Raw genomic sequence first — 25172 nt, 5'->3', positions numbered from 1 at the left:
CACTAAAACTGCATACAAAACTCCAGGTGATGTCTCACCATTGCTGTGTAGCAGCAGGGCATCCTTGCTGGTGTACTCAAATTTTTCAGTATACTCATCTGACTGCTTGCTGCATCTGAAAACTTACTTTGAATGACTGGTGTACAAGGATGCCCGAGTGTTGCTGCCCCTCCCTGTTTCCAGTCAATCACCATTCAGAAATTAATCTACCCTCTTTTTAGAGTCACAGTGGATAAGCTCTCATTTATCCATCTTATACTTTCTTTGCCTTGCTTTTTACCATTGTCTTCATAGCACACGTTCCTACCTGCCTTTTCCACCAGTTTTGTGGCATCTGAAAATTTGGAATTGTTATATTTAGTGATCTCATTCAAATCGTTGATATGGAGTACATGACCCTCAGCTATTCATAATAATAAATAAATATTCTCTACAGTACTCAACTGGTTACTGACTGCCACTTGGGGGGGGGGGGTGTGGAATGGTACATTTAGTCCTACTCTCTGCTTCTTATATGCCAACTCGTTTTCAATATGTGCAGTATATTGACTCAAATCTCATTTGTCAATTTTGCACAGTAACCTATTATGTGAAAGTTTATCAGAAATTTTCAGAAAATCCAAAGACCTCACATCCACTGGTTCTCCTTAATTTGTTCTACTAGTTGTATCCACAAAAACTTTACTCGGTTCTTTAAACATTATTTCTCTTTCAAAAACACATTTCCAGTTAATATTTCACAAATGCTGGCTATCATGTTTAATGTAATTGATCCCAGCATTTCTTAGCATACTAGAAAGTAACTCCATGTTTTTGTTTTCTTGCATTTTGTAAATACTGGGATTATAATTTTCTCCCCTCCAGTCTCTAGGAATTCCTCTGGAATCTAAATAATTTTGGAAGACGACTGCTTCACAAAAACACAAGGAAATAGAACCAGGAGATGGCCACCAGGTCGTTCAAGCCTGCCATGCCATTCATTCTTGTTTGACACTTCCCCATAAACCTCAGTTCTTGATCTTTCAAATATTTATCTATTTCTACCTTAAATATATCTATGATCTGGGCTCTACCACCCTTGGGGACAGAAACTTACAGAGATTCTCTACCCTCTGAGAGAAGGCATTTCTGTGCATCTCAGTTTTAAATGACTGGTCTCTTGTGGCTATGTCCCCTTATTTGTGACTCTCCCACTGGATAAAATATCTCGACATTTACCTGATCAATCCCCTGAGGGATCTTATATGGCTGAATAAAGTTGCCCTGATTCTGCTAAGCAGGAGGAAAATACTATTTCCAGGGTTCTTTCTTTAGGACTCTAGGACATAGGTGTATTGAGTCCTGGGGATTTGTTAGCCTTTAACCCCTTTAACATCCCAAGTACTATTTGTATTCTAACAGTAATCTCTTTCAGTTATTCTCCTTCCTCTACACATTGATTCGCAAACATATCTGCAAAATTATTGGTGTTCTTCGTCAACGCAGACTAGAAGCATACATTTAATTGTTCTGCTGTTACTTTATTATCAATTATAATTTCCCCTTCTCCTGACTATAGAAGACCTACATGTGTCCATAAACCTTTTTATCTTCACATTCTTATAAAAGCTTAAATAGCTTTCATTATTACTGACAAGCTTTGGGCAGTACAATAATGTAGTGGTTAGTGTAATGCCTTATAGTATCGCAAACCAATTTAATTTCTTGCCACTGTCTGTAAGGAATTTATACATCTCCCTCTGTGGGTTTCCTCTGGCTGCTCCAATTTCCTCCCAAGTTCCAAAGACGTATCGCTAAATAAGTTGTGAGCAAGCTCTGTTGGTGCCAGAAGCATGACGGCACTGGCAGGCTGCACCCAGCACATCGTTGTGTTGGCTGCTGATGCAAATGATGTATTTTACTATGTTTCTATGTACATCTGACAAATAACGCTAACTTTTATCTTTATCTTTATTATTATTATTATTATTATTATTTTAGCAATACAGAGCAGAACAAGCTCTTCCAGCCCAATGAACAATGCCACCCATGAAACCACCTATTTAACCCTAGCCTAATCACAGGACAATTTACAATGACCAACTAACTTACTAACTGGTATGTCTTTGGACTGTGGGAACAAACTGCAGCACCCAGAGGAAACCACGCGGTCACGGGGAGAACATGCAAACTCCTTATGGTGCTGGAATTGAACTCTGAACTTTGAACTCCAACGCTATGTGCTGTAAAAGCATTGTACTAACCACTATGTAACCATAGTGTCCCACTTACTCGGTTTTTCTTTCTCTCAATCAATCTTTGCTGAATTCTAAACTCCTGACCATGGTCTCCCTTCACTAAGGGACCATGAACAACAAGACCGTTAATTATTCCTTCCTCTTGGCACAACATCCAGTCCAGGGTAGCTTGTCCTCCAATTGTTTACACATTGGTCTAAATTTTTTTTAAATGCTGAACACACTATATGATGTCTTCCTCTACATTATTATTACTAAATTGGTTTGACAAATATGTACTGTATGTAGGTTAAGTTTACCCATGATTACCTTGTACCTTGACTGCATAGTCTCTGATTTCTATTTTGAGTAACTGTTTATATATAGTCCAATGTACTTTTCTACTATCAAATTAATTGTAGTCTTCAACTTATTTGCAAATAACATCTTACCAAATGCAACTTTGAAAGAAACTTTATGATTCCAACTTATGAACCATTTTTATTGGAGTTTCATGAAGTTATAGCCACTCATTTTCCTAATGGCTAATTATGTAATTTCTTCAGTTTCTTTTGGTCAGATTTATATGGAATGAACTGCAGAAATTTTATCCTGTCCGTGTGCTTGTTTTATTGCTGTCCTGCCTCCTTCAGCTCGCCCTACAAAGCAAGAAAATAAAATCGATATTGTTTTGTGAAAAGAAAAGGTTTTCTCCTTCGTTCTTCACTGGCTTCTTTGATCTTGTTTTTCATGATAACTTGCATTCAAATATTGACAGTACATAAATCTGAAAATGTAGATGATAGTTTCTTTCATCGTGGTATCATTGGTTCAGTTTCAAATGAGAGAGATGGTTTGAAGGTCTCCCTCTGATAACTAGTAGTTATTTACGTATAAGGAGCTTAGGCAATAATCAAGCCCAGAGAACAACCTTGTTCTTAAATTCATTGCTATGGAGCACCAATTGAGTTTTCCACATTCAAAAATCATTGGCAAAGTTACCAGCTAATATAATTAATTAATCACGTTTTAAAATTTCTCTTGTTCCGTTTAATTATCCTGTGAGCAACTTTGTGCAGAACTGAGCATTGCCTTTATTGAAGTAAGACTGTTCCTTTTGCTATGCATCCTCCAAACCTTAGATGAAATATGAAACTAATTACAAAGATGAAAGGTTTTTATATGCATCTTTCAGCCCTAGCTGTCTACATTGTTAGAAATCAATTATTTCATAGATCTTCCTCACCTCAATTAACCTACTCCAAAATTTCTTTTATATAGGTGATTAAAAGTTTGAAGTGGTGAGCACCAGAATAATGTCACCTTGGTACAAAATTATCTTCTAATTTTGCATGTAATAATGGTTTATACTTCATGCTAAGAGTAAGGTTTTGGGATATTGTGAGGAAACTTGGAATAGGGAAGTCCCATCCACAAAGTAGATATTCAACTGTAGTCCCATTAGTGTTGTTTGCTGGCATTGTGGGATCAACTTCTTTGTATTTCCCGAAACTGGTTTCTGTGAAGTTTGTGGTCTATGAGACTACAACAAACAAAGCGAATATATACGATTTTGTGTGTTATCTGATCTTAAAAAATATGTTAGAACATACATCTGTTGAAAGTAAGTATGAACTTGTAACAATGAAGGGTAACCAACCTGAAATGTTAACTCTGTTTCTGCCTCTACAGATACTCTATGGACTGAAAGCCATTGAATCACTTTCTGTTTTTGTTAAACTTGTAATTATTTTATAATGAGAAAGACATTCCCAAGACAGACCATAATTTTTTAAATCATGCCCAATAAAAATTACAAATGAGAAAATCTGCAGATGCTGGAAATCTGAGCAACACACACAAAATGCTGGAGGAACTCAGCAGACAAGGCAGCATCTATGGAAAAAAGTACAATCAATGTTTCAGACCGAGACCCTTCGGCAGGACTGGAGAATAAAGATGGGTAGATTAGCCCACTGCCTTGGTACGGATGGATATAGTCTGTCTGATATTAAACTACACTGAAATTGCAATATTACAAAACAATGATCAGATTCTGCCTAGAGCTACAGCTGCTCAAAGTTGAATCTCATCAGCATTACATTGTAATGATAGACATTTTTGCTGAGAGTGATTCCACAGAATATTGAATCAAATTAATTAATAATGTGAACTCTCTTGAAGAAAACTTTAATCTCAACAAGGGAGAGGGTAACAATGGTTAATTTTAGGGAATAAATATCAGTAAGTGAATTAAGGTATCTATAGATCAGGTTTTTGGAGGTATTAACCATATTTGAATTAAAATTGGCTGCAATTAGGAAAAAGGTAAAAATAGACGAGGAGTGAAACTTCTAAATTAAAGTGCTAATTTTTCTACCTTGATAGATGATTTAGAAAAAATCTATTGGAAACAGCTGCCTCTGAGGAAATCTGTCACCATAGCAAGAGGCATTCATATAAATATATAGAAAAAGAGTAAACCAAATTAGTAGATGTTGGTTACAATAGGGAAAGGTTAGATTGCACTTCTAGATCCCTGCATATCAAGGAGAAAAAAGCATGGGTTAAGCAAAAATGGAAAGTTTGTGACAGTTACTAAGAACTCCAGAAAGCCTAATTAATATTAGAATACAGTATCAGAAAGTTTGCCTGCTTATGTAGAAGTTCGTCCCTCAAATACAGACCTTCTAAGTCTTTAACCTGAAGCACTAGTCTCCTTCTATAGATGCTGCCTGACCTGACAAGTTTTTCTAGCTTTTTCTGAATTTTATTGCAGATTTCTAACATCTCTAGGGTTTTATTTTCAATTCTGTATTAGAATATTCACTCCATTCTAGTACAATTTGAATCACTAAGTACAGCTGAGATGTGCAAGTTTTCCTAGTTAATTCATGTGAATGTGTTGAAATGACTAGTGGTTTTATTTTATGCCTTGTAACCACGGTTTGAATGCTATATATGCACTCCATTCTGTTATATTGTGAAACATAAGTGTAGTTGGTTAATTAGTGAAAACTGGAGAATAAGAAAAAAAATTGTTGCAGATGTCTGTGCAGGTATTGAGTACTTCCCATTCAGTTCTACTGTAACACCTTTAGTGTATAACTATCTTTGCTAGTATTGAATATGCAAAAAAAGTTGAAAACTTCTTCATGTTCCCAAAATGATTTTGTTCTGGAAGTATAATAGATTTCCTAACATACTAATAAGTTCAGTGAAAAGATGTGAAATACTTTTCATCCATTCAAATTTTCCCTATGTCAGGAATAGAAGTTGTCTCCAAATTTACATGAAATGCTATCCATTGAATGTGTAGAACACTAACATATATTCCGTAAGATTTCACAGTTCTTCATTTATAGTGTATAGATAGAGATTCAGTTCTATGTATAATAATAATAATAATAATTGTTTGTGTCAATTTTACAGACAGGTGAATTCTCTGCCCGCTTCCTTTTGAAACTGCCAGTGGATTTCAGCAATATCCCAACGTACCTTCTCAAGGTAAAAGTCTCCTCCATTCTCAGAGCAATGAATGGCTTTGTTTATAATTGCTATGAGGGCCATCTTCAGCTAAGTTTCCATAGCTTTGGTCTAATTTTTGATCAATCTCAGATGTTATTTGGTTGTTAGGTTAAGTTTATTTCTTGCAAGATAATTTTGGATAGATATCTTGTTGCAGGTCTGGTACCAATTTACTCATTAAGTAGGTAGTTTAAAGAAATAAAAACTAGAGTAACTGAGAACTAACATATTAATGGAGATATAATAAAAATGAGAAAGCAATAATGAAATTGGAGCCAGGTCTGTGTGGCATGTGCAGAATTTTTCAAATCAAAATTGCAAAGTTGGGAGCATTACACTGGGAGAACTTGAAACTGAGAAGTAGCTTTGTTAACAATACTGGAAGCTTAATGTGCTGATTTATTTATTGATGTTCCCATGTACTGAGGAAGAGGATAGTGGGAGAAAGGTGAAAAATGTGTTGGTGCTCCAATTTCAATAACATTTTCTGGGGCAACAGCAAAATATGGTAAGATTCCGGAGAGTAGTACTAAAGTGATATACAGGCTGACCCTAAGTCATATAATGGTTCTATTTCTAAGAACATTTTGTTAGTTTTTCAGTGAGTCAGAAATGTTTGTTTTCTATGGCTACCTGTATCAAATTGGTCTATGTAAGTTTGATGTAGTTCTTTCATTTTATTGAATAATCATCCCATCACTAACCATAATTAAATTAACAAAATATATATTGGATTCAGCCATTAATAAATAACATGAACCATTTTATAATAATAATAATAATTATTATTATTATTATTATTATTATTATTATTATTATTTTAAAAACTGCTTTAAAAATGTATGGTAGTATTTGCATATAAGTTAGATTTACAAACCCCATTTCCAGAAAAGTTGGGATATTTTCCAAAATGCAATAAAAACAAAAATCTGTGATATGTTAATTCACGTGAACCTTTCTTTAACTGACAAAGGTACAAGGAAAAGATTTTCAATAGTTTTACTGACCAACTTAATTGTATTTTGTAAATATACACAAATTTAGAATTTGATGGCTGCAACACACTCAACAAAAGCTGGGACAGAGGCATGTTTACCATTGTGTTACATCACCTTTCCTTTTAATAACAGTTTTTAATCGTTTTGGAACTGAGGATACTAATTGTAGTAGATTTGCAATTGGAAATTTTGTCCATTCTTGCTTGATATAAGACTTCGGCTGCTCAACAGTCCGTGGTCTCCGTTATCTGATTCTCCTCTTCGTGATGCGCCATACATTTTCAATAGGAGATAGATCTGGACTGGCAGCAGGCCAGTCAAGCACATGCACTCTGTGTCTACAAAGCCACGCTGTTGTAGCCCGTGCAGAGTGTGGTGTGGCATTGTCCTGCTGAAATAAGCATGGACATCCCGGGAAGAGACGTCGCTTTGATGGCAAAATATGTCTCTCTAAAATCCTAATATACGCCTCAGAGTCAATGGTACCTTCACATACATGCAACCCACCCATGCCGTGGGCACTGATGCACCCCCCATACCATCACAGATGCTGGCTTTTGCACCTTTCGCTGATAACAATCAGGATGGTCGTTTTCATCTTTGGCACGGAGAATTCAACACCCGTTTTTACCGAAAACTAGCTGAAATGTGGACTCATCTGACCACAGCACATGGTTCCACAGTCTTTCAGTCCATCTGAGATGAGCTCGGGCCCAGAGAACTCGCCGGCGTTTCTGCATAGAGTTGATGTATGGCTTCCTCCTTGCGTAATACAGTTTCAAGTTGCATTTCTGCATGCAGCGACGGACTGTGTTAAGTAACAATGGTTTTCCGAAGTACTCCCAAGCCCAGGTGGCTATAATTGTCACAGTAGCATGACGGTTTCTTAGGCAGTGCCGCCTGAGGGCTCGAAGATCACGCACATTCAACAGTGGTTTCCGACCTTGCCCTTTACGCACTGAGATGTCTCTGAATTCTCTGAATCTTTTCACAATATTATGTACTGTAGATGTTGAATCTCTGCAATCTTGCGTTGGGAAATGTTCCTTTTGAACTGGCTAACAATTCTCTCACGAATTTTGGCACAAAGGGGTGAGCCACGGCCCATCCTTGCTTGCAAAGACTGAGCCTTTCATGGACGCTACTTTTATACCCAGTCATGATACCTCACCTGTTACCAATTAGCCTGATTAATGTGGAGTCTTCCAAACCGGTGTTACTTGAATATTCTGTGCACTTTTCAATCTTATTTTAACTCTGTCCCAGCTTTTGTTGAGTGTGTTGCAGCCATCAAATTCTAAATTTGTGTATATTTACAAAATACAACGAAGTTGGTCAGTAAAACTATTGAAAATCTTTTCTTTGTACTTTTGTCAGTTAAATAAAGGTTCACGTGAATTAACATATCACAGATTTTTGTTTTTATTGCATTTTGGAAAATATCCCAACTTTTCTGGAAATGGGGTTTGTACATAAGTAAGGTCATCAGTAACTTGAGAAGCTCCTGTATGTAGATGAAGTTAAAGAACAGGAAATGGAAAACAGCAAAGTCAAGAGATAGTAGGAGAGCTCCACGCACAATTTAGAAAGTTATATTTATTTATTGAGGTAAAGCGCAGAATGGGCTTTTCTGACTCTTCGAGCCACGCCACCAAGAAATCGTCCAACTTAACCCTCACCTAATCACGGGGCAATGCACAATGACCAATTAACCTACCAACCGATACATCTTTGAACCATGGGAAGAAATCGGAGCACTCAGAGGAAATCCATGCAGTCATGGAAAACAGGCCAACTCCTTTCAAGTAGTGGCAGGAATTAAACTCTAGTTGCTGGTACTGTAAAGTGTTGTGCTAACCATTATGCTACTGTGCCACCCAATCTGAATTCAAATTGAATTTATATCTAAATTACATGGTGATTGTACCTACCATGAAATTAACATAAAACTAAGTTGGTCAGCATTTCTTAAAAATACAGTAAAGATGCCTGCTAGACTATTTAAGAAGCACTGCTGGATTTAGTCACAAGACGTGCTGTGAGGCCAACAGAGTGATGTGAATGTAGGGAAGGAATTGGAAAATATCAGCCACCACATTATGTGATTTTAGAAGATGATTATATGTAAAACTTTATAGATAGTAATCTTCAACTAAGGAAGAGTTCTGAAAACTAAGATGTAACTCAAATTAACTGGGAAAAAAAGTTGACAACAAATTAACAATGGGTGGTCTTTGAATAAGAAGCGGTAGGCAGTCCATATTAAATGAAAAGAGACTGATCAAATCAGAATTTGATTGGAATAAGTACCGTATAAATTAGGGATTTAAATTTGAAGGGATGCATTTGATTATACAAATGGAAGGAAGTTTTATGGGGCGAAGTAAAGTAAAAGGCAGTTGAAAGACCTTAAAGTCAAAATGGAGTTAAATAGTTTTTATAAGGATTGGGCAAAAATAAGGGAAGAATACAGTTATGCACAGAAAGCAATGCATAATTTAGCACTCTAAAAGTGTGATCACTGGCTTTTGGGTGGAATCAGACAGGAGACAGCAAAGTCTCTGTCCAGACAATTTTTCAGTCTTCCTTTGATGGGTAGACTATATGTGTTGGAACTAGGGTATAGCTTTAACTCATGTGGAGTGCAAGGATAAACCACTATACTGTAGTTTAGCAATGACTAATTGGAACATTATAATTTACTGAAGAAATTTGAAAATTGTGGACAATTGCAGTTCAAAAAGGCAGTTCATTGCTTCCTTCTACTGGGCTGACAATGTTCAGTAGCAAGTGCTCCTAAGTACTGTGTAATATTAGTATAATTTAACAAACATTTTAAGTGTGTGGTTTTGATACTGTGAAGGGAAATATTATTTAACACTTGTTGGGGAAATGATAAGGAATTATTCTTATTAGTGAAGGAGAAAAATGAGCTGGAGATATTTCTTGTAGGGTTGATCAGCAATTGAGAATGACTGTACATTTGAGCAGTTGAGTACAAGATTATAGACAGCAGGGAATGATTTTGCAATATTTAGGCAACAGTCAGGAGTTGCCATGGCGGCCCAGATCTCTTGCTCAGCTATAAACGTGCCTAGTCTAAAATCCAAGGATAAATACCAGTTCTGAAGTTTATTTATGTACAGTGATGTGGAATATACATTATATATTTGGTTTCAAAACTTATGCTCTACAGCAAGAGTTGCAGAGGGGAGGTTCCTTCCAAAGCTAAGGTTGAGACCACTCATATATATCCATGGCTGCTGCCCCAGCTTTTTGTTATTTTGTGGTGGGGTCAGCAGAGTGTACAAGTTACCACTATTTTAACACAGTAATAGTAGACTAGGTACTGCAGGTGTTAAACTGAAGACATTAATGTGTTGCCCCTATGTCAACAGTAATCTTAGGCATATGGACCATTTTGCACCCAATGTTTTATCTTATTTGTTCATATTTCCTGTCAACGTAGGAAGAGGCAGTTTAGCCCATTTTGTCTATGCTGGCTTTCATAGTAATTCCATTTATCCTGTTTCCTTATCTATCTCCTTGCAACTAATCTCTCTCACTTGCCATCAGTTCTCCCCTGATTCTTCTGCCACCATGTCCACCAGATGTAATTTACAGTGGACACCTAATACAGCAGTGGGAGAAAACTGAAAGCACCTGGAGGAAACCTGCGCTCATGGAAACTTCATAACAGTAGAACTGCACTGGAAGTCATGAACAAACCCAATTTGTTGGAGCTATTGAGCCCCACTTTAAAGCCCATTTATTCTAATTATTCTGCTGCTAACGTGTTTATGTTCAGTACTAGGCACTTTGCACTATATCTTTTAAATTTCCTCTTTGGCTTTTAATGCCGACATGAAGTTGTGTGCATGTGAAATGAGGTATCAGAACCACATGAAACGGATTAGAGTGCATGACATTTCTTCAAGTAGAGGTTTTCAACAAAGTCATATATCCTCATTGGGAAAAAATAAATGATGTTAGGACTTTGTACTTAACTGTTAGAATTAAAATCTTATAATGTTGGTTTCTTATTTAGTGACCAGAAAAGTCTCTAACTCAGGGAAACTATTGGACAGAAATTATGCTGGACTCTTTATCTAGGTGTCTGTAATTTTAAAAAGATATGGAATTATGACTGAAGACATGGCAAAAAATTATTTGCTTGTTAAGCAAAAAAGGACTTAAAATTGAAATATGAAATAAGGATTGTTTTGTGTTTTGAGGAACAGTTAATGTTTCACATTGATAACTTTTTTATTGATTAATTTTGAATTGCTCTCCTAATTCAACTAATTTTCTCTCATTTCTCATAATAACCTTGATGTACTCTTAATTTATTAGCCCTTCCATTCTTAATTGTTGCTCATTTTATTCTCTAATCTGTGTTGTGGAAGCCAAATGCAGATTGGGTAATGGCTTTTTAGAGAATCTCTGTTCAGGCTATAAGAGCAACCTTGTGCTCCCAGTCTCCTGTACTATAATTTTCCATCCCAGTCCACTCTGTGCTCCTTGGTTTCAGCCTATTACATTGCTGCGTGTGTAAACCCACCTTTCTACCAGGTACATTACACCCCTCAGTTTAATTAATGAATTTATCAATTTCAGTAAAGCCACCACCCCATCCCAAAGATATAGCTGTAAATCTTAATTTAACTTTTGTTTATTTCTGTTCATTTCCTGTAACAGCTGTTGATTTGTAAGGTTATTGTTACCTTGACAACATTGTTCTGCACTATAGCACAAGTATTTCCCCTTCTCTCCATCTTTCTTTCTCTGCAGGATAAATCATGCAGGTTCTTTGACCCAACATGTCAATTCTGGTTCTCATCCTCCTAGTGATCTGCCTTATCTTTTAGGTGTTCATACATTTTCTATTTTGTATTGAATTTCTAGCATCTATAGCTTTTCTTATGTTCCAATACTTAATTTTGACTTAAATGGTTTATTTTTGACTCTGAGGTTCATCATTTTCTTTTGTGGCTTGTGCTGTCATGTATAGAATAATTTCCAGGCATGCTAGAAAAGAAACAAGTATTTATGTAATAGCTTTATTCAGCCGTTCATTGTATCTTTAAGATATCCCATAGCACTTTGTGTAGAATGAATCTGGCTACAGTCACATCAATGCCACTGATGTCTCTTTTTCCCATCCTAGTACTTTTGTACTATTCCAAATAGTATAATTATTTCAATACCTTTCATGAAATTCTTTAGTTTATCCATTTTTTCATGCAATTATTTGCAAAATTTTTCTTGTTTGCATTGAGGTTTATCTTTTATTTGCACTGATTGTTCATAAAAGTCAAAAGAACACTGTTCTTTTTACAATATTTTTATTCAGAAGAAAAAAAAGATTTACAGAGTGCAACACATAGATACATCTCAACATAACTTGTGTACATTCATATATTGTAATACAATTGATTAAAATGTTATAGCATAACACATAAAGGTATACCACTCTGTAATCAAAAATTTAAAGATAGGTCATACAACATAAAATAAATTTTTTTTTATATAAAAAAAAGTCAACCCCCTACTAACTACCAAAGAAAAAAGCTGATGGATGACAATGGATAATTAGAAACAAAAAACATATTCACTTAAGAAGAAAAGATAAAAATATACATAAGAGTCTGTGCACTGTTAAACTTCATAAATTGGAAAAGTAATATAGGAAAGGTCCCCAAATATCATAAAAAGATTGTTTCGAATTTAAGACTGAGCAGCGGATCTTTTCTAAATTTAAATACGACATAATATCACGTAGCTATTGAAGATGTGTAGGAGGGGTAGACTCCTTCCATTTAAGCAAGATTGCTCTTCTTGCTAAAAGAGAGGTAAAAACTAAAACCTGTAGGTTAGGAGTATTTAAAGTTATATCTTCATTTGCAATAATACTAAACAAGGCAGTAAGGGGATTTGGGTCAAATTGGACCCTAAAAAGTTGAGAGAAGGTATGAAATACTTCCCGCCAAAACTTTTCAATTGTAGGGCAAAACTTATTGTGTACAGTTCTGGTCACCGAATTATAGGAAAGATATCAATAAATTAGAGAGAGTGCAGAGACGATTTACTAGGATGTTACCAGGGTTTCAGCACTTAAGTTACAGAGAAAGGTTGAACAAGTTAGGTCTCTATTCATTGGAGCGTAGAAGGTTGAGGGGGGATTTGATCGAGGTATTTAAAATGTTGAGAGGGATAGATAGAGTTGACGTGAATAGGCTGTTTCCATTGAGAGTAGGGGAGATTCAAACGAGAGGACATGATTTGAGAGTTAGGGGGCAAAAGTTTAAGGGAAACACGAGGGGGTATTTCTTTACTCAGAGAGTGATAGCTGTGTGGAATGAGCTTCCTGTAGAAGTAGTAGAGGCCAGATCAGTTGTGTCATTTAAGGTAAAATTGGATAGGTATATGGATAGGAAAGGAGTGGAGGGTTATGGGCTGAGTGCGGGTAGGTGGGACTAGGTGAGATTAAGAGTTCGGCACGGACTAGGAGGGCCGGAATGGCCTGTTTCCGTGCTGTGATTGTTATATGGTTATATGGTTATATGAATTAAAGAGGCATCAGCAGAGTTGCATTTATTACAAAGTGGAGAAACATTCAGGTAAAAACTGGAGAGCTTCTGTTTAGAAATGTAAGCCCTATGAACCACTTTAAATTGTAGAAGAGAATGAAGAGCACAGAAAGATGATTTATTAACCCGTTAAAAGACCACTGTTAACCATAAGAAAGTCAAATTTCTTTCAATGATTGTTGGTAGAATCTCAGGTGGTTATGATATGCCAACTAGTGGAATGGTGCTGCAGCAACAATCTGGCACTCAATGTCAGGGGTGGAGTTTGTTAGGTGTGTTCAGGAAGATTTCTTGACACAGTAAGCCTACAAGAGGAGAAGCTGTACTTGATTTTGTATTGGGAAATAAACCTGGTCAAGTGTCAGATCTCTCAGTGGGAGAGCATTTTGGAGATAGTCATTATAATTCTATCTCCTTTACAATAGCATTGTAGAGAGTTAGAAAAGTGTTTGATTGGAGTAAGGGGAATTATGAGGCTATCAGGCAGGAAATTGGAAGCTTAAATTGGAAACAGATGTTCTCAGGGAAAAGTACGGAAGACATGTGGCAAATGTTCAGGGGATATTTGTGTGGAGTTATGGTAGGATACAGGAACCGTGGTGTACAAACGCTATAATAAACCTCGTCAAGAAGAAAAGAAAAGCTTACAAAAGGTTCAGAGAGCTAGGTAATGTTAAAGATCTAAAAGTTATAAGGCTAACAGGAAGGCGCTTAAGAAGGAAATTAGGAGAGCCAGAAGGGGCCATGAGAAGGCCTTGGTGGGTAGGATTAAGGAAAACCCCCAAGGCATTCTGTATGTGACGAGCAAGAGGATAAGGCGTGAAAGAATAGGACCTATCGAGTGTGACAGTGGGAAAGTGTGTATGGAACTGGAGGAAATTGCAGAGGTACAGTACTTAATGAATACTTTACTTCAGTATTCACTATGGAAAAGGATCTTGGGGATTGTAGTGATGACTTGCAGTAGACTAAAAAGCTTGAGCATGTAGATATTAAGAAAGAGGATATGCTGGAGCTTTTGGAAAGCATCAAGTTGGATAAGTCGCTGGGACCGGATGAGATGTACCTCAGGCTACTGTGGGAGGTGAGGGAGGAGATTGCTGAGCCTCTGGAGATGATCTTTGCATAATCAATGGGGACAGGAGAGGTTGCGTCGGATTGGAGGGTTGCGGATGTTGTTCCTTTTTTCAAGAAAGGGAGTAGAGATAGCCCAGGAAATTATAGACCAGTGAGTCTTACTTCTGTGGTTGGTAAGTTGATGGAGAAGATCCTGAGAGGCAGGATTTATGAACATTTGGAGAGGTATAATATGATTAGGAATAGTCAGCATGGCTTTGTCAAGGACAGGTTGTGCCTTAAGAGCCTGACTGAATTTTTTGAGGATGTGACTAAACACATTGATGAAGGAAGAGCAGTAGATGTAATGTATATGGATTTCAGCAAGGCATTTGATAAGGTACCCCATGCAAGGCTTATTGAGAAAGTAAGGAAGCATGGGATCCGAGGGGACATTGCTTTGTGGATCCAGAACTGGCTTGGCCACAGAAGGCAAAGAGTGGTTGTAGACGGGTCATATTCTGCATGGAGGTCGGTCACCAGTGGAGTGCCTCAGGGATCTGTTCTGGGACCCTTACTCGTTGTGATTTTTATAAATGAGCTGGATGAGGAAGTGGAGGGATGCGTTAGTAAATTTGCTGATAACACAAAGGTTGGAGATGTTGTGGATAGTGTGGAGGGCTGTCAGGGGTTACAGCAGGACATCGATAGGATGCAAAACTGGGCTGAGAAGTGACAGATGGAGCTCAACCCAGATAAGTGTGAGGTGGTTCATTTTGGTAGGTCAAATATGATGGCAGAATATAGTATTAATAGTAAGACTCTTGGCAGTGTGGAGGATCAGAGGGATCTTGGGGTCCGAGTCCGTAGGATGCTCAAAGCATTCGCGTCGGTTGATTCTGTGGTTAAGAAGGCATACGGTGTATTGGCCTTCATCAATCATGGACTTGAATTTAGGAGCCGAGAGGTAACGTTGCAGCTGTATAGGACCCTGGTCAGACCCCACTTGGGAGTATGTGCTCAGTTCTGGTCACCTCACAACAGGAAGGATGTGGAAGCCATAGAAAGGGTGCAGAGAAGACTTACAAAGATGTTGCCTGGATTGGGGAGCAGGCCTTATGAGAATAGGTTGAGTGAATTTGGCCTTTTCTCCTTGGAGCGACTGAGGATGAGAGGTGACCTGATGAGAGGTGTATAAGATGTTGAGAGGCATTGATCGTGTGGATAGTCAGAGGCTTTTTCCCAGGGCTGAAATGGTTGCCACAAGAGGACACAGGTCTAAGGTGCTGGGGAGTAGGTACAGAGGAGTTGTCAGGGGTAAGTTTTTTGCTCAGAGAGTGGTGAGTACGTGGAGTGGGCTGCCGGCAACGGTGGTGCAGGTGGATACAATAGGGTCTTTTAAAAGAATTTTGGATAGGTCATGGAGCTTAGAAAAATAGAGGGCTATGGGTAAGCCTAGTAATTTCTAAGGTAGGGACATGTTCGACACAACTTTGTGGGCCGAAGGGCCTGTATTGTGCTGTAAGTTTTCTATGTCAGTAAGGTGAAAGAGCTGATTGTGGATTTCAGAAGCATAAGATGAAGGAACACACCAATCCTCATAGAAGGATCAGAAGTGGAGAGAGTGTGCAGTTTCAAGTTCCTGGGTGTCATGATCTCTGAGGATCTAACCTGGTCCCAACATATCGATGCAGTCATAAAGAAGGCAAGGCAGTGGCTATAACTCATTAGGAGTTTGAAGAGATTTGGCATGTCAACAAATACACTCTAGAACTTCTATAGATCTACCATGGAGAGCATTCTGACAGGCTGCATCACTGTCTGGTATGGGGTGTGGGTACTGCACAGGACCGAAAGAAGCTGCAGAGTGTTATAAATTTAGTCAGCTCCATCTTGGGTACTAGTATTCAAAGTACCCAGGACATTGTTCAAGGAGCGGTGTCCATTATTAAGGACCTACACATCCAAGGCATGCCCTTTCCTTGTTGTTACCATCAGGTAGGATGTACAGAAGCCTGAAGGCACACACTCAGCGATTCAGGAACAGCACCTTCCCCTCTGCTATCCAATCCCTAAATGGATAATGAACCCTTCAACACTACCATACTTTTTAAAATATAGGGTATTTCTGTTTTTTGCACGTTTAATCTATTCAATATATGTATATGGTAATTGATTTATTTATTTATTATTATTGTTTTATTTCAGATTTTTTTCTTCTGTATTATGTATTGCATTGAACTGCTGCTGCTTTGAAAGTTAACAAATTTCACATCACATGCCGGTGATAATAAACCTGATTCTGAGCTTTATGGTCCTCTCACACCTTCAGGATTTCATTCAGTTTTGATTTAGGCCCAGCAGTCTTTAATTATTCCATTTATGTCCCTTCCTCCATGGCCAGAGTGTGAATTTTAAATTTATTATCCATGTCTTTAGATAATGAAGTATGTTACAAGATCTGGGGAATATTCAGACTTGGGTAGATGACCTGCAAGTGACATTAGACATTCTCAGGATTATATCCTGCGGTGGAGATTACTTTTGAGTGTGGTGTAGGATGGGGCAGTTGCATTTGTTACTGTTAGTAGGAGTTATTGTTGATCAGAAACTTAAATTGGATTAGTCAGTAGTGATCTGGAAATTATAAGTCACCTGAACCACTAAATGGTAGTGAATAGTTGACCCACTTCTTAGTTTTGAGTAGGTCTAATTGCCAGTGATATTATGTGAAATGCAAGAAATATTTGCAGGCAGCATCAAAATTAGTGGTATAGTAGACAGTGAAGAGAGTTATCAAGATTATACGTTCATCTGGGAAAAAGGTAGATTGATGCAAGGTGTTGCTTTTTGGGAAATCAAACCAGAGCAGGACTTGCACAGAAAATAGCAATGTTGGAAAGTGTTGTAGATCAGAGAGATCTAAGGGAACCAATACTTAGTTCCCTGAAAGTGACTGCACTGACGGACATGGAAAAGGTGTCTGGCACTCTTACCTTCATGGTCAGGACATGAAGTACAAAGAGTTGGGATGTCATACTAGAATTGTCGTTGAAACCAGATTTGATGTAATGTCTGCAGTTCTGATCACCTAACTGTAAGAAGGAGAGATCACCTAACTGTAAGAAGGAGAGATTCAGTTGTAAGGAGAGAACAGATAGGCTGGAGCTCTGTATCCTGGAGCATATGAGGTTGAGAGGTACCCTTGCAGAGATATATCAAATCATGAGAGACAGACATAAGCTGCCTGGGAAGAGAAATCTAAATCTGAAGGCCTAGATTTAAGGTGAGAGAAGAAATATTTACAAGGGACATGAGGGCAATTTTTCTACTGAGGATGGTGGGTATGTGGAATGAGCAACCAAAGGATGTGGTAGAGATGGGTACAATTACAACGTAAAAGGCATTTGAATGGGTACATGGATAGAAAGGATTTAGATGGAAATGGACTAAACCCAGAGAAGTGGAACTAGCTTAAGGAGGCAACTTAATCAACATGATAAGTTGGGTTAAATGGCCTATTTCTGTGTTGTATAGCCCTGTATAACTCTATAAGATCCAAAGCACACCTACTGTGTGATGGGTTTTTTAAAAATCACATAAAATGCTGTAAGTGCTCAGCAGATTGGATAGCATCTTTTCAGAGGGAGAATGGGTTCATATTTGATGTCACTAATCTTTCAACAAAGTATTCTCCCCAAAAATGCTGCCTGACCCACTGAATGTTTCTAGTATCTGTATTATTTTGTTTTGTTATTTTTGATAAACTTCTGTGAAGAGCACACAGTCATGCCATACTATAGGATAGACAGCATCTACAAGTGCAAGTCAGAAGATAGGTATTATGCAGCAAGCAATAACCCTCTTGATTCCCTGTCAACCATTGGGAAAAATATAAGCTTTAAATCTTTCGGGAAGCTATAACCTTAAGGAAGATCCCCTTGAAGTTGCATATTCACTTTATGTGGGCAATAAATACCTATTTGTTCTTGATTATCAGGCCAAAATCCTAGAACTCTCTAACAAGTACTGAGACTAGCAAATTTCTACAGATGTACCATGGAGGGCATTCTAACTAGATGCATCACCATCTGATATGGAGGGGCCACTGCACAGGATCAGAAAAAAAGACAGGGAGTTCCAGGATTTTGGCCTGACAGTCAAGAATGAATAGATTTACACCAGCCTTTTAAGAAAAATCCATTTACTATCAAAAGTTCTTTGATCCATTCCATATGTTGAGTTTATCATACAATCTTTTTTAAAAGAATGATTAATTGTTTTTTGATACATGATATGTACCTACATTAACTTACAGATATAGAGAATTCCTTTTTGTTAAGCTCAATTCTTTGCTCAAAACCTTTATCACTTATAACTAATTCTAGCATGTGTTCTTTCTTGGTACCAGTAAATGCCTATCGATTAGATAACAGATTGTCTGTTTCTTCTGAAGAGCACCTAATTCATGACTGAGATAAATTTAACAAAGATCTTAGAGGAGCTCCTTTTCTGAACGAATAAACTCAGTTCTCAATAGCTTCCATCATTTCCATATTGGTGGATAAAGATCGTGAAGATCAAACCAAAGCCTGCTAAATACTCATTGTTTCTTTCCTAGAAATTTCACCAGATTGAAATAATAACACAATTAAATGATGGGAGCCATATTTAAATCAAATATTTAAGTCAAATAATTCAATCCTTTAGGTTCTTTTGGTAACCAGCAGAGTACCTTTTCCTCAATATATTATTGAGTCTATCACGCACTTGCATGTGTGCAAATGACCAAAACCACTCCTTTTTAATATTTTTCCCAGCATGTTATACTGTTATTTGGCAAAACTAGATGAACATGATGACAAAATTGACAATTATAGTCATGGAGGTAATGCAGTAAAAATGATAGACTCAGTTGATATCTTGAATGAAATGGTTATCCTATGTGGAAAGACTGAGCAGACTCTTGCTGTATGGTATTTAGCAGAGTGACTGGCAACCTTATTGAAACAAGCATGATTCAGCTAGGGCTTGACATGGTCAATGCGGTAAAACATTTCCCCTACTGCAGGATTCTAGAACTAGGAGCTACACAGTCTTAGAGGGTTGATCTCCTCTTCTCATCTCACATGACAATAAAATGAAAAGTAGTTTCCCAAAGAGGTGGGAACTTTTGGGATTTTCTATCCCAGTGGGATGCACTATTAATGCTTAGTCATTAAATTGCTTCTATTCTGGGACAGTGATTTGGAACAAAGGGGAATTACAAGTTTTGGGAAATCAGGGGGGGAAATGAACGAAGGCCAGAGATCTGACCAGGGGTGATCTTGTTGAATGGTGGACATGGCTTTATCTTGCCTCTATGTCCAATGTTTTAATAAACCTGATAAGCATTAAGAAAGCTTAGATGGTTAAAAAAAAAACTCATTTATATTGCACATTAAGTAGTGGCATGTTATTGGCAGTGCAATGTGACTATTCTCATTGTAGGCTTCTCTACTATGACTAACAAAAAACATTTGTTTTGAATACTGATCACTTGATTAAATTAAAAATAATGGCAGCTTCTTTAATGATATACTACTGATTGTCATAAGTATTGGCTAAATAAATTCAAATGATTCTGTTTGTATTTGCAATTGCAGACATAGTACTGAATCAGACAGAGTGCCTCAAGAACTAATCATAGGGAAACATCAGATGTGTTCCTATTTATAGAGTACTTGTAGAAAATAGAATTCTCCAAGTAATTGCTTATGAACATAGTACCAAAATAGTACTTGCAGTGATTCAAGGTTGCTGTTTAGGCTTTTGTATTGTTCTGAATTATGTGCCAACACATTATAATCTAGTAGTACTTACATTGTTAGGGTTTAGCAAGGGTCTAAAGAAACCTGTCCTTTCATAAAGACAAAGTTCCATAATTCAAGTGATTCACTTAATATTTCTTTTAAAATGCCCAAGAAGAATAGTTTGTCCAGACATGGGTTGCTGCTGAGATTGTTGTTGTAGACCTTAAGCACACAGACATTATCAGTATTTTTGTCTAGGTATGAGATCAGGTATCAGTGTGGTCATGACCTCATTCATCCTTCAGAAAAAGTTCTAGGATTTCAAAGGTGTACATACTTAAGAAACAAAAACATTGAAAAGCTTGCATTAAATCTAAAATACTTACCAACTGCATCTCAGTGTGGTATGGCAATTGTCCCATATCAGACCGCAAAGCACTCTAGTGGGTGGTGAAAACTGCCCAGTGGATTATCGGCACCCAATTGCCCATCATTGAGAACATCTACCATAAACGCTGCCTGGGCAGGGCAAAAAACATTATCAAGGATGCATCTCACTCTAACCATGGACATTTTACTTTCCTCCCATCTGGTAGGCACTACAGGAGCCTCCGCTCCCGTACCAGCAGGCTCAGGAAGAGCTTCTTCCCTGAGGCTGTGACCCTGCTGAACCTCACATCACAGCACTAAGCAGTATTGCACCCATATTGGACTGTCTCAGTATATTTTATATTTGTATGCTGTAGTACTTTTTATTCACAGTTATTTTGTAAACAATACTTTTTTTTGCACTTCTGGTTAGATGCTAATTGCATTTCATTGGCTTTGTATCTGTACTCAGCACAATGACAGTAAAGTTGAATCTGATCTAATCTAATTGTACAACCATTGAAGCAGACTGCAAAAATGTTTGAAAAACCTCTGCTGACAACCACTGGAGTTACTGCTCCCAAATATGCTCTACTCTTGTTCATGAACAAGGGCTCAAAGCATCAGATTCTGCAGGAAACATTACTGCATGACTATCATTGTTCAAGCTCTCAAGAACTCCAGAGAGTTGCCTTTTCTCAAACAAACAGTTGATTCCCAGTCTACAAGATCCACAGAGTGTCCATGTCTTATGGGCCGTCCTGAAGTATATCATAATTGGTACCTACAAGGGAACTCTTGATTCTGTACCAACAATAAACAGGATTAGTTTGATGAGAGTGACCAGCAGATTGAGGAGTTAATTAAACAAGAAAGTAAAGTCTTCCTGGATTGGAAGCTCTACCATAGTGATCGCCAACCAGTCGAACGCAATCGACCGGTCGATCTTGGAGACTTTCCCAGTAGATCCCGAAAAAAATGAAAAATAAATACACAAATACATTATGCCTGATAAACCTTTTGATGCAAAGGCAAATTTTACCCCTAGAGCACATATGTGAGTCATATGTAGTAACTTCTACTTTGAAAAAGGACCACTTAAAAATTTCATGTCTAAAGGAACAACTTTAACTGGAATGGCAAAACCAATATTTAACATACAGAGGTTTTCCTTGAACTGTACTGCATGGCAGAGGGGATATACACTCATGCGCACCGGGCAGAAAAGACCGGAAGTAAAACCCCGCAACCCCAGAAGCAACCTCTCTTTACGAACAGCTTTCCATAGCGGGAGGATTGCTATATTACCATTATCCTAATTAGTATTACTTATTTTTATATTGCTCACATTACAACACTTCTCCCCCTTTAAATTCCAATATTCCCTAAATGTAAAAGAATTTGGAAACAAAAAGCAGTGGTGTCATTAGTTTGCGTACCTCTGAAACTTATACTAGTGTCTCAGTAACACTTTACCAATACAAAACACCTGAACCACATAGCAGATTCAACATCCAGTCTAACAAAGGAAACTGTCCATTCAAATATTCAGTCTGTCAGGGATTTTGCAAGGATGCTGTGCTGCAACGACTTGTTGACTTCCTGCCTGAGATAAAGAAATGAGGAGCATTAGGAACTGTCAGATGATGTGTGGCTCCTGGATTTAGGGTTTTTGACAGACCTAACGGCTAAATTAAACGCACTTAACAATGAGCTTATGGAAAAAGACCAGCACCTGCCCCACATGATAAGTGCGGTAAATGCGTTTGGGGCCAAGCTCGGTGTTTGGATTTCAAATTTAAAGAACGGGAGGCTGACACACTTTCCCAACTTGGAAAAAATGTTACAGGCCATCAAGGAAAATAAAATGCTTTTTGCCCTGAGCAGTACTGTGCTTACCTAGACAAACTGGCAATAGAGTTTGCTCGGTGTTTTGGGGTGTTAAACGTCATGAAAGATATTGCTGCATTTATTTCAAACCCATTTTTGCCAAATGATATAGAACAGATAGCAGCCAAATTCCAGCAAGTATTTGGTGTGCCAAGTGATACTGAAATGGAAATAATTGATTTGCAAAATGACATCAAGCTTAAAGCAAGATCAAGGGACGGTGACTTTTGGGGGCTTGTCAGCAGAGAGAAGTTTCCTCATCTCACCACATGTGTACTAAAAGTCAGTGCCTACTTCAGGTCAACTTATCTGTTTGAAATTGCATTTTCACAGATGAAAATTATTAAATCTACGTACAGAAGCTGTCTTACTGACAGACACCTCACAAACTGTCTCAACCTGGCTGTCTGTAGTTATGAGCCAAATTTCAGGGAACTAGCAGAAAGTATTCGACCCCAGTCATCACACTGAGTGCAACAGTCAATTTTTATTCATTTATTTTTCATGTTGAAATAAAATTAAGTAATGAAACTTAGAATTAAAGGTGTTGTAATATGAGCATTATAAAAATAAGTAATACAAATGGCAATATAGCAATACTCCCGCTACGGACAGCTGTTTGTAAAGAGAGGTTGTTTCAGGGGTTGTGGGGTTTTACTTCCGGTCTTTTCTGCCCAGTGCGCATGTGTGTATAGCCCCTCCGCCATGCAGCACGGTTCAAGGAAAACCTCTGTATGTTAAATATTGGTTTTGCCATCCCAGATAAAGTTGTTCCTTTGGACATGAAGTTGTCGAGTGGTCCTTTTTCAAAGTAGAAGTTACTACAAAATGTATGAAGTTTTGTAATATTCCTAAAGGAAGACAGCTATGGCTTGTTTGATATGCTAGTTACAGTGTTTTCTTGGTTGAATTAATTTGAAAGTTTGACAAAAGCATTTTATGTAATTCAAATACAATTAGCCCAAATAAAAGACCTCAAGTTGGAAGTGCAATCGGAGCTGTTTTTTCTCTAAACGATTTAGTAGGTCAATCTTGCCTTTCACTAAGGCCAAGGTAGGGGATCTTGGGCTTAAAAAGGTTGGCGACCACTACTCTACCATTACTCAGAGGGAACCATTCTAATGACAGCTGAAGGCAGAGGTCCAACGGAAAGCTCTTGACCTAAGGAACAGGTAGATGGTGGATGGAGAGAGCACTGAATGCCCAACAACTGCCTGACTGCCATGACGTACAGACTTTTATCAGTGGTTTCAACAACATCTACAGTCCCAGCTCAAAAAGGTTTCATACAACTGAGAACCAAGAATGGGGATGAGTGCTTCAGGGGCAGAGGAGCAATTATCCTCTGCTGGAAAGAATACTTCAAAGTCTTCTTCAACTGTAGCTACATCTTTGACAATGAGCATCCTTCGCTTCATTCTACAACAGCCTATTATTTGAGCCTTGTCTTCTCAGAATTGGGCAATATGCCCGCTGAAGTTCTAAAACACTGTATAGAGCTTTGGTCACAAAACCACAAAATCCTTGTCTTTTTCTAAACAGACTAGGCTTACCCAGGCTACAGTTCTGACCATGACCATCTTGAAGAAAGATGCTTAACAATGGTAACTAAGGAAAGTTTTTCCCTGCTTTTTTTCACAGGAAAATTTGTAGTTTGTTTCCTTCTCTACCGCCCAGTGGCTGAAGAGTAGGTCCCTGAATTGTAGAACAGATTCCAACAATCTAAAGGCACGGTGGACATGATCATTTGATACCACCAAGAAAAATGCAGAGCTGATTTCAGTGAAGGCCAGCCTTATTGCCCGAACACTTTACTCAATCAAACTTGCACAAGCTTTTTGTAGGAAAGGAGCAAATCTTCAGTACTAGTGAAAAACTTTTCAACCTGCAGTTACTGCACTCTAGAACCATAATCATCCATAATCAACCTGAAATATGTAGACAAAGCTTGCATATGCATGCGCTCCGACACCAGAATCCAAACCATTGTTTGTTTATGATGTTCATGTGTATATAGTGAATGAAAAAAGGACAAAAATGAGAAATCATGTTCACTGAACAATGTGTGAGAAGAAATCCTCACGCACAAGACAGAGTTCCTCTGCCAATTAGTGATCAATGTACCGCACACTTCTGATATCTTGGGAGCTACCTCTTTGCAAAGTGTTGAAATTCATTTTCACCTTCAAAGTGCCAGCACAACATATAGATGATTGAGGAAAAGGGTATTTGAAGATTCAGAACTGGCCCAAAATTTATGGTTTTCTGGGAAGCAATGTGCAACTTGTTCTCAAATATAATCCCTGGTAGCTTAATTTATTGTGTTCTGGTCAAATTATTTTAGTAAATTTGAATATGCAAGCCTGTCTTTCCATACGACATAGGAGCAGAATTAGTCAATTTCACGCATTGAATCTGCTTTGCCGTTCAATTATGGCTGGTCCTTTATCCCCCTCCTCAATTCCATTCCCCGGCTTTCTCCCTGTAACCTTTGATGCAGTGTCCAATCAAGAACCTGTCAATCTTTGCGTTAAATACAGCCAACAACCTGGCCTCCGCAGCTGTCTCTGCTAACAAATTTCACCATTTCACCACTCTCTGGCTGAAGAAATTTCTCTGTTTCTCTATTTTAAGTGGATGCCCCTCTATCCTGAGGCTGTGCCCTCTTGTCATAGACTCCACCGCCATGGGAAATATCCTTTCCACATCTACTCTGTCTAGGCCTTTCAACAT

At 37.9% G+C, this 25172-nt stretch overlaps 1 protein-coding gene across 1 annotated transcript in view; it reads left to right on the top strand.

The window, feature by feature from the left end:
• The window catches only part of babam2 (BRISC and BRCA1 A complex member 2), a 189150-nt gene that overhangs the window by 74151 nt on the left and 89827 nt on the right, over nt 1-25172 (top strand). The window contains exon 6 of the mRNA XM_073056025.1: nt 5649-5723. Coding sequence (XP_072912126.1) covers nt 5649-5723 — 75 coding nt within the window. The remainder of the gene's footprint in view (nt 1-5648; nt 5724-25172) is intronic.

The sequence above is a fragment of the Hemitrygon akajei genome, chromosome 9 (genome assembly GCF_048418815.1).
Source record: "Hemitrygon akajei chromosome 9, sHemAka1.3, whole genome shotgun sequence".
NCBI lineage: Eukaryota > Metazoa > Chordata > Chondrichthyes > Myliobatiformes > Dasyatidae > Hemitrygon > Hemitrygon akajei.
The sequence above is the reverse complement of the archived record's forward strand: the minus strand, read 5'-3'. Positions and strand labels throughout refer to the sequence as shown.